At 41.2% G+C, this 17284-nt stretch overlaps 1 protein-coding gene across 13 annotated transcripts in view; it reads right to left on the reverse strand.

Moving 5' to 3' along the window:
- MEIS2 (Meis homeobox 2) overlaps nucleotides 1-17284 on the reverse strand; it is a 175296-nt gene that overhangs the window by 5471 nt on the left and 152541 nt on the right. For 7 of the 13 annotated variants that reach the window (XM_054198632.1, XM_054198634.1, XM_054198641.1 and 4 more), the window contains one exon: nucleotides 1090-1148. In XM_054198632.1, the coding sequence (XP_054054607.1) occupies nucleotides 1090-1148 (59 nt within the window). Of the gene's footprint in view, nucleotides 1-1008; nucleotides 1149-17284 lie in introns of all 13 variants that reach the window. The other 6 variants (XM_054198631.1, XM_054198629.1, XM_054198628.1 and 3 more) reach the window with 1 other exon arrangement.

The raw sequence follows: 17284 nt of genomic DNA on the forward strand, positions 1-17284 counted from the left end.
TTTCTTAATGAAGTAAGTACCTATTCTATTCCTCTCTAATTACATGAAGTTGCGAATCTGGCACCTGTGATACAGGGTACTTATGGTGAAACTCAATAAAACGTATAAAACCACTCTCACCTACTCTAGAACGAGTGGGGAAAATCTGGACATGGCTTTTCCTATTTACGCATAGACTTTGTATTTGGCTTAACGTTTTGCATGGTTAGTTGAGTTAGTGTTTTCCCCCTTTTTCACCTGTTAATGAAAAAGAAATTTAATGCTACACGGGAAGAGTTTCCCAAAGGATTAATAACCTTTTCGAAAACCTTTAAAGTGAAGCAGCAGGCGAAATCACCATCAAGTTAAAGCCCTTGTTAGTGACAACAGTCATCACCACATGGAGAACAGTTTTATCCCATAACCTCATGGCAGGAAACCACAACTCCCTAGTATGCCGAGGAAATGCATATTACAAAGTGGAATGATTAACACGGCACCAGTTGTTGTGTAAAGAGTTACATATTCCGAGTGCTTTAATAGAAACGGAGAAAAGGTATTGTTACAAAAATCATATGTTTTACTGGGAACATATCTGGTGCATTCTTAAACAAAGGTAATAATCTTTTAATATTTTCTGGCAGTATGGTACCGTGCCGCATTAGTAGCATATTGTGAATAGTCAAAGCAAATGAATGGATACAATGAGTTTTACAGCTCGCCTTCCAGAAGTGAAAGCAATGCATACACCAAGGAGTTGTGGGTAGCAAGAAAATGAGATTGTCCTGCTGATTGGATGCAGACAAGCAATGAGTAATTCAAGAGCTCACAGTCAAACAAACTGCTTGTGGCACTACTACTTGTACCCAATTACCAATTCAGAGAGAAAATAAAAAGCAGTTTCAGTAGAGTCAGGGTGGGAAATCTCCAATTAGCACCAATTAGTGAAGTTGCTTCCTACAGTGGAATTCTGGGGACATAAGAAAAAAAAATAATCTCCCAGAATGCCTGGTTGGAGCATTTATTTACCAGGTGATGGGACTCCTGAAGAATAACTTGATGAGGATTTGCGCCTGTGGGACTTGAATACAGATACTACTTGGAACTTGCCTGCTCGATTTGACTGGTCAATCATAGGCTGTACTATTCTTCTTCTGGCATTAATAAACCTGCAACAGAATACAAAGAATAGAAGTCCTTTCATCAGCTTGCTTCTCTGTTTTGAGAACACCTCTGCTTTAAAACTGACAGGATTTTAGCGTGGTGCAGCAACGTGTTTTTTCTTCGCCTTGCTTTTTTAAAAGAGTATAATTTCACTTTAAAGGATTTTCCTCTAAGTGCTCAGAAACTGTAACCGGTAACACGCTTATCTGACTAGTCAGCTTAAAGCTGGATTTGCCAGAAGGCTTTGAACAAGTAAATGCGCCCGAAAACTTGTGTTAAAAGACAATTGTTTCTTTAACTTCTTCGAGTGGCTCGGAACCTGGTTAAAGTTCACAGGCTGGGAGACTTTCCCCCCCCTTCCTTTCCATCCTCGGGTTCCAGCTCCCCTTGCAGCTGGCCATAAATGAGGACCAGGCTTTGCCACTCCGTGCTTTCACAAGGTACCGGTAGGTCAGCAAAGCCATCAATTAGGCTGTCTGAAGTTTTATCACCAGCGCGGCAGCAATAAGTGCCGGCCCAGAAAGACTTCTGCTCTTCTGCAGCTCCCGGGGTCGGAGCCCGCAGAGCCGGGGGTCGTCGGCAGGTCAGTGCCAGCTGGGGACGACCTCTGCGGCCGGGAGCGGGGACACCCGGCGCAAGGCCACCGCCCGCCCTACGCGCAGGCACCTTTCAACTCCTTAGAAACCCCCAGTCGCAGGTACATGTGGTTAATATTAGTCCCAAAATAGCCTTTTTTTTTTTTTTTATCTCAAACCGGGGCGGTTGCCGAGGCTTTTGAGCGCTGGTAAAGGCAGTTAGTTGGCCGCAGAGCCTGGATTTAATTTTGCTGGTAATCCAAAAATAAGTGCTTGCATATTTCTTATTAGCTTAATGCGCAGCGATCCACATCGGCACAAGCTAAGCCAAATTAATTTCCCTAAAATAATTTTAAAACTTGCCTATTCACAGGGTTTCTTTCAAAACAGGGCAATTTTCTATCACTCAGGAGCCACGCTTGTTTTTGTCCCCCCTCTTTGTGTTTGAGAACACTCCGGAGCCTTCGCGCAGGTTTTGTGTGCTATTTCACAGCTCAGGCTTTCGGCTGGTGACCCTTAAGGAGTGCTAATGAAGTCGAATACTAGTGTTTAATCCTCTTCAGAAATACTAACATGCCCATCATCCAAACCAGCCTCCAATAATTGCCATTGGGCCCGATCCAACGCCTCGCGAAGTCTTTCAGTCAGTTAACTGAAAACTAAGTTCATCTGCTCATTTAGTAAATTGCTAGCCTTTATATAGCATCAACTCCGCAAGGCCTTTTGTCGCGCTTCCCTCCCTCCCTCCTTCCCTCCCTCCCGCCTCCCGGTTAAATTCCTCTACAGATAATAAAAGACAGTGGCACACCTTCGATTGCATCTTCCGTAATCACAGTCGTGGAAATTTCATTAGACAGATGCATAAATGCTACAAGTAACACTAAAGGGCTCTTTTGCATCTCTCTGTTTACATCCGAAAGACATTCTTTATTCTTTAGGAAAAGTATAATTCAGTTGTCAGAAATGTCATCCTGCCTCAGAATTAGTCATGACTTCAGGTATTGAAATAAAAACTCAGACACAGTCGATGTAGTTGTTTATTCCCTTCTGACTGCGGCGCAGCGAAGGCATCTCCTACCCCAGCGCGGTGATTTCGAGGATGCTTCTGTCCTCAAAGACAAAGGTCCCCCGATAGGACTTAATTTGCTGAGCTACTTTCCAGCAACGTTACCGCGCTGACCAAATGGAGCCTGACCTGAACCTCCTCCATCCAGCACGCCTTTTATCAGCTAAAGTTAAGGCCAATAGAGATTAACAGGAAAGCCTGATAAGACTGTTTTCTCTTCTCCTATGAGCTTCTAATGGTGTATACAGATGGCAAGGTTTTAAAGAATGGAATGAACGCTTATTTAGGCCTGTAAAAAATCACAGACAACAGAAACATCCCCCCACACGCACACGCTTTCCATCTTACTAACCCCTTTTCTTCAATCAGGCCACTCTTCAGGGAAACCAAATTGCTTTTTCGTTTCTTATTTAAACCCCGACCACTTTTATTATTTACATCTGGTGGTCCCCTTATTTATGTCCCTCTCCACTTCCCCGCACACACACCCCGGCTCACAAGGCTGCGAAGCATTATGGGCCTTGGCTCTCAGCAGGAGAACTCGACACTGTCTTCAAACAAATAATTAAGGGGAAGGTTAAAGGTTCACCCAGAGGTCATATCTTTGGATACTCCTCAGAAAGTTTACATTAGCAAGAAATGGGTGCCCTCTGAAGTGTTCTTTCAATGGGCTCGCACAACAAGGCAGAGCATTAAGAAAATTCTAAGTCTTCAAGGGTTTCAGGTGACAACTGCTTTACCTCCGCCGGCAGCAGACTGGGGTACTCCACCCCAGTCTCACACATTTGACAGCCACCACAGAAGAAGCCTTTTGGGACGGGTGTTGAAAACCCAATCTTGCCCAGCCATTCTCTCCCCAAAGAGCTTGGCCTTATTTCATTCCACTGATGTGAATAAAGCCAGCCTTTCACTGTGAACTCTACATACAGGCAATTCACTAGCAGTTTTGGAAATGAGAGTTAAAGCCCTAATAGTGAGTCCCCTAATCTTTGTCTCCCTGCAGAAAAAAAAAAAAAGAAATGATCGCGTTTGTCCAGTAAATCTTGCAAAATATAGCACATGGGTTTGATTTCTGATTTTATTATTTCTCCATTTTTCTTTTGCACACGTGCAGAACCGCAGGTGCAAATGATGTCCTCTAGACCAGCAACACTTTGTCTGAAGAGAAGACGCACTGTCATATACTTAGAAAGATATAGGAGTGCAGAGGCTTTGGGCATCCAGATCATTTTGAAATTCCATTTCTACGGCTCCTCTGAAAAATCCTGTCTGTAAATGGCATCGGTTATACCCACCAGTGGGTATGTCTGAAAAATTACATGTGATATTATTTATATTTGCAAAATCACAGGTGCAAAACAGATATAGCTTTCAGGTGAAGCTAAAAATCAGATCCTAGTTTCATTAGCAGTAGCTACATCACATAATGCATCAGCACAATTGGTAGACAAGGGCACAGAATGCAGTGTTTGTGGATTATTATTTATTCTTTATACTGCCCCATAAATATGCACAGTGCATAATAGAGACGTAGAAACCGTAGTCCCTGCCCTAGCCTTTGCATTTTTTTTGGAGGGCTTTTTTTGAATCCCTCAGGGAGTCATCTTCAGGGCCAAAGTAAAGCAAAATACAGCCTTTTGCACAGCACTTCAGTTCGTGTATTGCAGAAACACTGTGATGTTATTTTGGCACAAATGTCTTAAAAAGGCATTAAGAGACAGGTGAAAAAAGAGAACACCAATGCCACTATTTCCAGCATTATTTGGAACCCTATAAAAGAAGAATTCACAGCTCTGCTCCTGACACTAATTGCCTGCCTTGTTCATACCCTTCACCCAGAGGCCAAAGATTGAATGGCCTGAAAAGATGAGTAAAATCTATCAACAAGACATGGATTTCTTTGTTACTCTTCTGTTAATAGTAATTCCTATTATTTGGATGATAGCAGCAGTGAGGGGACCCAGTGAAGCTCAGTCTTACTCCACCCCGTGCTGCACAAGCGCACCGTCCAATAGAACTCAGGGTCTGAACAGATTTCCAGGCAAAGCCTGGGGGAGAGGAGAGACGCCTTCTCCCTGTTTGCAAAGGGGAACGGAGACAGAAGGAGATTAAGTGACAAGGCCAAAGTCATACAAGAGATCTTTGGCAGAGCCACACACCCAACATAGATTTCCTCAGTCCTCTTTCAGCGCTCCTACAATCTGCTATCCATATGCTATCTTTCCTTTGTTCCCCCAGCTTAGCAGTCAGGCACACTGGCAGGGGACCGTAGAGAGAGCTCACATTGCCACTGTTTGTGCCTTACCTGCTGTGTAGATAAAGAGGGGTCATCAGCCTCCAGGGCTGCGAGGCGATACCTTCACAAACTCTACATTCATATGGTACCCGGCCCTCATTCCAGAATGATAAATGAGGTGTGTAATGTTGAGAAATACATGTCATTGACATAGTGCGTTTAATGAAAATCGCACTTCCAGCATTTTGCAAATGACAGATTACCGACCTCGCTTATTCAAACAATAGCCGTTTGAATCGAAAGAAGCTTTTTTTCCATCTTGTATTTTTCTGTAATTGCTACCTAAAGCAGCCACATATATTTCCTACAGCCAGAGCCTCTCTTTCTCGCACAAGTAGTTCCGGTAACTTTTGTGGGACAATTTATGAAAGCACAACGAACAAGATTTGGCTCAAAATGCACAACAATATGGACTTTCAAAAGAACACATTTCATTTTTATCTGCTTCTTTCAAAAAACAGCAGAGCAGTAAAGGTATACTAGTGAATATGCAATGTAGTCTGGTGATTTGGTAGCCCTAGTCCTAATTGGTTCCTACCATTGCTAATTAGCATGACAATATAATCTAAATATATGCATTTAATTGCATCTCTTCAAATAGAGCCTTGGTTTTCTTTGTCCAAAATAAACATGTTTTCTGTATTATATAGGAAGTAGTCCTGTAATTAATCTTCTCTATATATTTATCATATTTCATCTCAAGTCATATCAAATGATGTTAAACTCGCATTTACATAATACATTTTATTTTTATAATAAATAATGTTCAGATAAAATCACAAGAGATATTTCTGCAAAGTGCAAAAGAGTTACCAGCAAATAGAGAGATCGTAGTTTGCTTGCTCAAGTCTGGCACATTCAAAAATATTTTTGTTGTTTCCACTCTCTTTCTTGTACATACTGTACGTGTATTTCAAAACAGTGACCACTCCATAACTGAATGTAGGTAAGATTAGCTCTTGATATGAACTGTTAGTGGCTGTACTGATTGGTAATCAGAATTAGAAACACCTCCAGCTTTACTCTACAGCTATCATGGAAAATCCACTTTAAGTACGTAGGGTCACAACAGGTCTTGCTTCAGGAGGATGAATTGCATGAAAGCTTAGGAAACTACAACTCATCCCCAACTTGGAGTCTAATCTGAACTCAAGTAGAGAGTGGTATTTAACTCCAGGCACTTGTCTATGCGTCTAGTATCTTCTGTGAGATGAACTGGTGCAAAACTGTACCAGTCCCCCACAGCAGAATATGTTGCTCCTTCTGAGAGACTGAGGAACAACATGGAGCCACCAGGAACAACTCAAAACTTTTCAGTATCAATCTTCAATCTGGATTTCCACTTAAAATATCCATCCCAGAATATGTTAAAATATTGCATTTATTTAACAAACCAGCCACTGCATAAATAAGTTCTCAATTCTTTATGTGAAAAACAGAGAAATAAACAAATTTTTGAGATGAATTTACAATCAGTTCTCTAAAAGGATTAATGTCAAGGAAAGTTTTGCCTCAATTTAGATTTTAGCCCCAAAAGACTTGAAAAGAACAGAGATACTAAATGAACATTCTCACAGGTTTAGTGACAGAAATAATAAAAATAAAAATAACAACAATAGCACTAGTAATGTAGGGTTAAAATTGCTTATTTTCTGTCATCTGAATGTAAAGCCAATTTTCAAAACTTTTAGGTACCCAGAGGAACAGTCTAGCAAGATTTTTCAAAAACCTGACAATTCTAGATTAGAAGCTCAGCTCTTATTAAACCTAGGTAAATGGGAGCTGAGCTTGGTGAATAAATGAGGTTTAAGCACCTGCTTCAATGTTTTGCTGAGTAAGAGCCTAAGAATGCATTCTAAAAAATAATCCAAATGTTTTCACCTTGGATGGGAAAATAAATCCTTGCCTAAATGATATTTCAGTATTTGGACATGTCAGTGTTTAGCTCAAGAGTATATACTACACTGATCCCTTGTTGCCCAAGAATGCCCTAATTTGGAAGGAAAAATAACCAATGAAATATTACATCTAAGTCACAAAAAATGTTTTCATAAGTAACCTAGAAAATGACTTCTTTCCCAGGCTGAAAGAATCATTTCAGAAGTCTTGAGCAGATCAGAGCAGTCTGAAAGAATGCATTACAAAAGACTAATTTGCAGAAACACTTTTATCAACATACACCCCCCCACACCCCGCAGTTTTTGTCTGTCACCCAAACTTTTATCTGAGCAAGTAAAATCTAGTTATCTTAGTTTATTTAACTTCTCCCTCCGATATGCATTCTAAACTGACAGAATTAGGTTTAGGCGTCCTTCTGTACATGTGTGTATGAAAATAGTTGAAAAAGTCCTTGTTTACGCTTCACTGAATCTATGCCGCACCTGGTTACCAACTCTTATTTGCAGCATTCCTTATAGGAAATTAAAAAAGCTGAGTTAGTCACCTGGAAATGAGCCATCTAAACAAGGCTTCCCTAAGTCATGAATATTGAGAAATGGAGTCACTTACACGATTGGTTTTGAGAGGAAGAGGGAGGGACAGGCAGGTTCATTCCCTGACAAAACTTCACACAGCTTTTGGAATGAGAAGGGGGGTTATGGGCTGCTTAAACTGATTTTCTTGAGCTAATTTAGACATCTCGCATCTGTCAAAGGTGTGGTTCAGAGGACCTCAGTCAACATCCATGTTTGGTGGAGAGAAGGCTCCAGAAGATGACAGAGAGCAACTAAGCTGGGTGCCTGCGGCAGCCTGAGGCAGGCACTAACCGCCCCGAAGACCTCTGCCGCATCTTGTATGTTTATGTTGGAGTGCCTAAAAATACGTTATGCCACTCGGAGCTGCCAGTTGTTGGAAATCGTGAAATTTGCCCGTCCCATAACTGCGAGACTGTCCTAAAAAAGCAGTCATTTAAACAGCGCTCTTCTTGGTGTTTACTTTGCGCGTTTTTCAGTCGTTGCGCCACATTTTTAAACGGCTCTTCTCAGCCACAAAATCTAGAAACTTACTTGAAAAGATTTCTCACGTAAACATTGTCTCCTGGAGCCGGGACCTCGAGTTAACATGAAATAACTTGAGCCTTGTGATAAAATCATGAGAATTGGCAAGACGGGCATCTATTCACCTCAGAGAAAATCCGTCTCGTTAAACATGTAACTCTTGGTTACCAGGTTACCTCTTGGGAGTGTGTGGGGGGGGGGAACAATTTGGCTCTGCCCAGGAAGGCCTGTCATGGGGAGCACCTGCACGGCAGGACAGACCCTGGGAAGCCACCCTGCCTTCACCCCCGGGGCAGGGGCTTGGGTGTAGGACCCTTTCCCTACAACGAAGGCAGGCATCCAGGAGGCCCCAGTCACAGTCAGGGCTCCCTGATGCTCCCTCACAAACATGGAGGCCCCACGGCCACCTGGCTCCCCTGCTGGCCTGCGCCCTGCTGCTCCCATGGCCGGGAGTGCCTAGCCTCGAGGCCGAAGGGAGGGCCCAGCCCCGAGGCCGAAGCCAGCCTGCGCTTGGGGTCGGTACCCAGGAACGCTGGCAACGGGAGGGCTGCCAGTCCCTGCTGCCAAACTGGGCTCGCCCCGGCTTTCAGGCTCCGGTGGCCCCCTGTGAGGCCTCCCGCTGTGCGGCGGGGCGCCATCAGGTGGGGCCAGAGCACCGCCGCCGGGCCGGGGCCGGGGGTGCCGCTGCCCCGGGGGCACGGCCGCCTCCTCGGCGCCCAGAGATCCAGGTATGGCCGTGCTCTGGTTTTACTGGGGGCAAAGGTGGGGATTGGGCTGCCCCGGCCGTGAGACCCGGCCATGGAGGAGGTACGTGTGTCTGTCAGCGCCCAGGTGGTGAGGAGCTGCGGGCCCACACCCACAGGTGCCACCGGGTGGGCAGAGGTTTCCTCACACGATCTCAAGAAACCTCAGCTTTAGGTGGAAAAGGATCATCCCTTATTCCCCCCCCCGGGTTTCTGGCTGGGAACAGGCGCCTTTCCGTGCACGCAGTCGTACCTGAAGCCAGGTAACGCACACCGGCCATGGCTGTTGCTCCTCCACGAGTGCCATCAGATTATTCATATACAGTTATTTATCACGCACTGTAAAAATGATCTTTTAAAGGTACTTGAAAGGAAGGGAGGAGACAAGCAGACATACTTCCTTAGCTATTCATATCTTACAGATAAAATGCAAAGTCAATAGACATAAGCTGTAGTATATAACCTCATCCTGTACTTGATTTATTGCAGATGGGAATCAACTAGAAACTGAATCACTTTGAAATTTTTACTACTGACATTAAAATTCCAGGTTTGTATACATACGTCTTGTGGAGATGCTAAATACAATTTCAGTTAATTTGGCATGCACTTTGATTTGTTGGCACTTAGATATCCATGTTAAAGGTAGATAACAGATCTATAAAATCTTAAGTAACTCATGCATTTAAAGATGCGTTAATTTATCCTCTTAAACTCATAGGAGAAGATTTTCAAAACTAATGAGGGTCCAACAGTCTTGAAACAAACAGCTTATCTAGTTTCTTACATAGGAGTTGAGGGGGCGCATTGTAGGTAACTTTTTTTTTTTAAAGTGTAGTTTTAGAGTAATATCACATTGAAGTATTTTACACATCTTTTTAACTGTTTCGTAATACATTTTTTAGCCAATTCTCAATTGACCCAAAAAGGAGAATTGTCAACAAATTTAACATCTGTTTAACTTCCCTGATCAAATTAGATTAAGACATTAATTCTCCTTCTTACTTTTCACTGGAAACTACCTAAGTAGCAACTTGCCAAAAATGCATAAAGGTGTTTAGCAATTATGTAGTAGGTATGTTTGAAGAGATCAAGGTGCACTCACATGTCCTGTGCTATGGATATCTCTGATTAGCTTGTCATCTACTCTGAAGAAGATGTAGCCCAACTCTCCTATACTATGTAACAGGCCAGCTGTTAGCTGTCTGTCAAGCACCTAAAGTGGACAAGTAGTCCAGGAGCAAAAATGTCACTCCTTTGATCTGGCAAGGAGCAGCTGCTGATTTATAGAGTAGGACTTTGTTCTTCCGTTCTATTTTACTTTCTTTCCTAAGGCAGAACCACAAAATCCAGCAGAAAAAAAAAAGTGCCGTTCTCTGCAACATCAACAAGCTCTGACAACTGCAACAGGGTTTTTCTTGGCCCTAACAAAGCTCTCAGGCATCTCCTTTGACGCTCACCTTTTTTTTTTTTTTTTCCTTCTTCTTTTTGCAATGCGGTAGTTATTGTTTAATTCAGCTTCTGTAAATGGAATGGACTGTGGCCAGCAAGCCTGGGGCATAAACACACCTGTATGAAAGAAGCCTTATTGTAGCAACCATCTACAACCAACCTGCACATGCACTACCAGTTCGTGAGTTCAGAAGGAATGTTCCATTTTTCCTGACAGTAAATTTTGCCTTAAGATAACATTTTTTTTGTACCCACTGTCCTGTCTTGACCATGAAGCTTGTACACTTTTTCATTGTTATTAAAATCTGAAGGAAAAAAATATGTATTTTTCTACCTGTCAACCAACGGACCTCAGGAAGTTGGATACGAAGAGCCCACTTTAAAAAAACCACAGCCAAAATATATTTATAGAAACACGCTGCTGAAAGTTTGAGAACTGCTCATCCTAAAGATGCTTGTTCTGTTTCAGAGACAGCGATGCAGTCGGAGCCACCTCCAGCTTACACTGTTACAGATTCTCCTCGAAAAAAGAATTTTGCAAAATGAGTACTCACTAGGAAATAGCATTTGATGCAACTAACCAGTCCACAGCCCTGCCAGCCCGGAGTCAATGCTCCGTTCAGTTCTTTTCGACTCAGAAGGTGCTGAGCAGATTCTGTGAGGTGATCAGTCACTACGCGGGCTGTTAAACTCCTGCCTCGCCCGCTGGAATAGCAAGGGAGTTTTCCTTTATTTCCTTTCTGTTCTGTTTTCAAGTTTATTTGCTAAAAAAGGAAATCTACAGGCCACAAGAAAAAGCTGCAGTGTAACGCTGCTGAGCGAGAGAGGAGTGTCTTGTGTGTTTATGGGTAGAGAAGGGAACCACACAGCAAGCTGTGTATTTGACCCTGGTATGTGTCTACGCACATGCTATGTTCACACTTCTTTATACTTTAACTTTAAAAACAGACAAAAAGGATTACAAAAACAAAGATGGGAAGAGGTGAGGGTGGTGGGGGCGACATCATGACTACAAGATCTTTTGCATATATGTTAGCTTGTGGAAATAAATAAGAACTATTACAGCCAGGGCCCTAAGGGAGGCAGGAAAATGATGATGTACAGGATAGTATAAAATGATATATTAAAAACTGTGCTGTCAGTGGAACAATAGAATATTAAGCAAAAGTCCATAATAATTGGCAGATATTTAGCTGTAGACATCTTTCTCTGGTTGGTGGGTACTAAAGTATACGTGAGAGGAAAGAGAACTAGTTAGGCAATTAGAAGTAATGGGCATAAATAATACACTATGTATAAATACATCCCCCCCTCTCCCATGCTATAGCTCTTATCCAGATTCACCTCATCACCTCTCAGTAAGTCATACCTACATGCTGGTATCTCTTGTGTTTTGCTCTTTACACTGTCTGGTTACTGGAGATTCTGCTTATACTAATCTTTCTCTCTGTAGATGCAGAATCAGCTTCATTTTTTCCCTTTAATTATTCCAATACCAGTGGCAAGACTTTACCAAATCAGAGGGTCTAATGGCTTAGTGGCTAAAGATGTGTCAACACAACAGACACCAAGAGACTACAGCCTGTCATGTTGTGGAATACGTGCTCCACAGAGATGGAAGGTATTATCAGCGTGCAACTGTGGGACCGCTATATTATTTAAGTGTGCTAAAATGAAGAGATAATTCTACGGATCTTCCCAGTGTCATATTGGTGAAGCTTTTCCTGTATCTCATCCCAATTTTTTTTCTCTCTGTCCCACAAGAATCAGGGGGAAATGCTCTGAAAACGATTTTGAGAGTTTGCTAGTATATGTATGTGTTTCACATATCCTTATGTCTTAGTTACTATTAGCCAAACGGGTTTGGAATCATGGAATAGAAAAAATTAAAAAGCCTCTGTGGAGGTTTTTCCTCAGCCTGTCAGTCCATATCCCAGGCTCCCATACCTTCGGACCAGTGCTTCATCTCCCCTGGGGCTCAGCTCTTGCTCCCCAGCCTACCTTGCCGGTTCACCAGAGATAATTGCAAAGTACAGCCGGCAAGTCAGTGATAAAGCTTACCGGTGCTCTGCAGGGGTCCTGGATGGCCAGATATGCTATGATTGAGGACATATATGTGAATGTTACACCATGTCTTTTCTCTCTGCTGTTTTCTTTCTTTTGAACAAGCTAAGGGCTGAAACCTTAGGTTTGTGCTTTCTGAAGCACTTGAAAGGTTTGGTTCCCCTGATTTCAGTACTCAGCTGGCTTATGGGCAGAGAGCACAGCACTGGAGGAGCCTGTGCTCAAGTGCACCGCATTTCAGTTGTTGTTGGCTTCCCCAGCTAAAGAGGGGGCTGTTAATGTATTTTTCTTTCTTGTAACCCGTCGTTAAAAGATGGGTAGCTGGAGGAGTCTCTCACTGCCACTTAAATATCTCATGTGAAAATTAAACCACACCACAAAAAGAAACTTGAAACTGAGCACATATTTCTTCAATGAAAACTGGCCAGTTCTGTAATGTGTTCCACTATCCCTTATTTTGCATACAATTGAGATATCTGTTATGAAATGAAAGCCAATCTATATAACCTATCTAATATTTATCTTTCTTTATGAGAGCAGTTTGGAAACTCTGTGTGTGATCTTACATAATTTTAATAACTGGTTGCTGATGGATTTCAATATTAACTCTGACTGCTCTGACTGGTAGGGTGTTGAGGCTTAATTTTCAGGAGAATTTCACTAATTGTTCCTGCACTGCGTAGGGGTGAAGGCATCTAAAAATATGTGTATAAACCTGCATTTGAGCCCACAAAACTGGTAATTGCAGGGCTGTATCCAGCAATGCTGATCACTTTAGCCTGGTCTAGTAAAGCACTCAGACGTATAAGGAAAATTTTCAAAACGATCAAGCCCTATTATCAAAATCATCATAGGCCCTGTAAAGGCAATCCTAGTGCTCAGTGAAATTCCGAGTTAGAAGGCAGTATTAGCAAAGGGATGTTGACACTATTGCCTAAATTGTAGGTGCTCTGCTTCCAGGGAAATTCCTGTCTCTGGTTAGATGTTCCAGGAATCACCAGAAGGTGGACTTAGATACCTAACTACATTTTTTTTGTAAAAAAAAAAAATAAAAAAGCCCTCATATAACATTGAAACTACCTAAATTCTTTAGGCATGTAGATTTGTACTTTTTAACACCCCATCCCATCATAATTTTCACTGCTGTGTATGTGCGTATCCCAACAGTGAGGTACTTTCTGCCATAACCATGCTCTATCTCTGAGTTAGAGGAAGACACTTATGTCCAGTCAGGATTCCTATGGATCCTTTTAGTGAGACAGACATCTTAGGACAGGTCTGTTCTTTCTTATAACAACAGAGATAAAGATCTCTTTTCTTTATAACTGACAGCATAATTATTTGACTATTTGTCTGGAAAGAAGGAGATCAAGTTTTGCCTCACTATCCTGCTTGATTTGGAACAAAGACTTGAGCATAGGTCCGTCACATCCTAGAAGAATATCTGAATCACCCAGGTATTCAGTACAGTGAACAAAGCCCTTTCAGTTCTCATTCTGAAGATGTTCCACCCGAAGTAATTATACAGTCATAATTAACCAGCATTTAACTCTCACACATCTGAAGTTGGATCCCTAACCAAGAGGCTGTACAGTCAAGCCCTTGTTCTGACTTAATTTTGTTCTACTGACTAGTCGTTACATACACAAGAGAACTGGCAGTCAGGAGAACAAGAAAGGCATGATAGTGAAGAAGAGTAAAGATGGAAAATTATGTTCAATAGCCCATTGATTGGGAAACTCAACTCACTTGGAACAGTTAAGACAGATTTAAATCAAGACGAAGAGAAGACCTGCAAACACATATCCTATTTAACAAGTGAATTTTCTAACCAATGAGCCATTGAGTATAGCACTCCCTGTACCATTTGCCTCTTTTGTGTAAAGCTTGGTATGGCTGATGTATGACAAGAACTTTGGCTGGATTTGACCCCTGTGGAGATACACTGAAGCAAGGCTGATTTTGTGTGGAAAGTTGTGTGTCTCTCTGGAACACGTTACTGTTTATTGATCACTATATATGTGTTTGTGTTCTTACTCCTCTGTCCTGGAGGTCCTTTCTATATAAAATAGCCATGGACAGGGCAATATCTCACTTTTCAGTACTGCTGTGGTTACAGTTCCAAGTTTCTCAGTTATATCCCATTCTAAGCAGTTTTGTACGTGCTCACCACTGGAAACAAGTATATGTGGAACAAAAGATTTTAGGCATCTCGGGACTGGGCAGCAGCTAAGTGATGGTGCTAGAAAATTCAGGGATGGCTAAAGATCAAGATTAGTTTAAATTAAAGTTTGCAGGGTTTCTGCTTGACACTCACATGCAACTCAGATCATATGCATATCTAACATATATTCATGAGGAAATATTTTGTAAAATACGCTACACAGATCTTTTATTGTGGCTTCATTGGTTTATAAGCCAGTATTATAATAATACTTTCATAAGAAGTTCAAGCAAAGTTTTAGAACATCTTTAACCAACCTTTGAAAGAAACACAAAATTTAAGGTCAATAGGAACATTATGTAACACAAAAAAAGCCTTTGAAAAAAAGAAAAAAATGCCCCAAATTCACAGGCAGCGTCTTCAAGCAAAGTAGTTCAGCATTGTGCTTGTGTGCATAAGGATTTAAAAATAAATTTAAGAAGAAATTAACCATAAATAGAATAACCCCCTTTTTTTTTAATTTTAATTCTGTGTCCAAAACTGAAGAAAACTTGGGAAGATAAATCAGTAGTTAGAAGAGGGAAAGCTGTTCTTTGTTTGTCACTTTAAATTATTAAAATTATCAATGGCATGTGTACATTCCTAGGAATAATACAATTTGATAGTGAAAATCCTGTAATATTTAACTATTTTAGAAATCAAATATGCCTTTATGCATCTAAACTTGTAAACTTGCATCCATGTAAAACAGAATAATAAAAGCAACAAATGCAGACAACCATTCAGATGAACTAGTAAAAGAGAGTTAGTTTCCATTTCCTTTTCTTGATTCTTCCCCAGTTGTTATATTCAGTCTTTCCAATGTGACTATATTATCATCCACAAAATTTTTAGCATCATCGTAATCATAAAAGATACACTTTATATCTTTATAAATCACCTGAGGCTTAGCAGACCCTAGTAATGCCACGTCTGCTTTAATCCTAGTAAATTCTAGCCTAAGACAGCATAGCCTGTGGTGTCTCACCTGAGTTCTCGCAGACATTTCAGGAAACGCATTAGCTCTGTGAATCAGTAAAATAAATACAAACAAATATAGTGGTCAATAGCCAAAGAAAAATTTAGCACTCTAAATGGGTTTTGACAGAAGCCTGAGTTGAAAAATCCAGCTGTATTTTACGTATGTCCCTTAACCACCAATCAATTCTGCTGAGACGAGTGGTCCAATTAGCTGCGTAATTTTTGATGCCTGATACATGTGTTCACAGTCAAATAAAATCATGTATCTAGAGGACTGTTGTTCCTTTAATCCAAGAAACTAGGGTCTACAAAAGAAGAAATATGAAAACATCATAATGTCAAATTCCACTTCCTAATTTGAAACAGAAATCTCACGGTTCCAATAACCTCATTGCTAGGACAAGATGTGCAGCAAAGATGGGTGCCTACACTTCATTTTCAGGTGTACTAAATACAGGTAACAAATTGGTAAATGAAAATTTTTGTGGGCATGTTTTGCATCCAGGCTGAAAGACCCATTTCATCCCTTTGCCACATTTATCCCAAGTGCTACCTAGATCATGCTCTGGCCTTCCAATATAGCACAGTTCTATAATAACTGTTTAAGCATGCCATACAGTATTAATCTTCCTCATGAACTCAGTCCCAAACCAGTTTCCATGGAGAGAAATTAAGAAGTATGTACAGGCAAAGGAGAAAATATATGGCTAGCCAATGATACAGAAAGGCTCTTTAGATACAGAAGGGCTCTTTAGATGGGAGCTATGGTAGATAGGAAGGATTTGTCAACTGAGATTGCAGAACTGAGGGGAGGGAAGCATTAGACAGAGAGTAGAGAGGAGAATATGAAAAAAAAAGAGACATCTATGTGGAAGTAGGCTTTGACATTGTTTTAAAAAGGACAATTTGAAATGGATCCAGAAAAGGACGGTGGAAAGCTGCTGAAGTGCCGAAAGTAGGAGGTGATTTTGGTGTGTGTGTGAGAAGGAAGCATCAGCATTTGGCACATTACAGGGGGGATGAAGAACTGGGACTTAGAGTCCTGAGGGAAGGGAACTACAACAGTCAAGGTGAGAAGAGATGAAGGCAGAAGCAGAAGAGACATACCGTTGAAGTGGAAATAGGAAGAGAGGAAGACACTGGAGATGTGAGAGAAAGAGCAACACTAGGAAATGCATGTGGAATTTGGGCAGTGGGAATAAATGTGTTAGGAGTCCTAGAGGAATATAGAGAAGTAAGACTTGTATTTAAGAATGTCTGAGAGAGTAATGTTGCTCTGGGTTCACTGTCAGTTTTGTTCTCCAGGTTATAAACCCATCTATATTGAACGATACTATCTAAAACACAAACTTCTTTTGAGCAATGCTGTGTTTAATGTAATAGTTTGTTAGCCAAGCAATCTCTGCAGGAGCTGCAGCTGTGGCTTGTTCCATCTCATCAGTAATTTTGACTCTCTTAGTGTGAAGATTTTCACAGTATTTTAAAATCATAAAATCATACTTTCCTCCCAGTTCTTGAGTTCTCTTTTGTTCAAATGGACTATGCATCCTTTAACATCTAAATAATTTGCCCTGAGAATCATGACAACATAGCTACACTTCGGAACAGAAGATGTGAATATGGTTTTATAAAGCTCTTCAATGTTTATTTAAAAAAAAAAGAAAAAAAAAAAGAGTAGCTTTGAACAGTTTATGATTATCTATAATCAGTATCTTTCCCCATAATATAGTCCAAAGATCCAAGTCCTGAAATAGCATGTGTCTGT

Source organism: Rissa tridactyla, chromosome 4 (genome assembly GCF_028500815.1).
Source record: "Rissa tridactyla isolate bRisTri1 chromosome 4, bRisTri1.patW.cur.20221130, whole genome shotgun sequence".
In the NCBI taxonomy this organism is placed as follows: domain Eukaryota; kingdom Metazoa; phylum Chordata; class Aves; order Charadriiformes; family Laridae; genus Rissa; species Rissa tridactyla.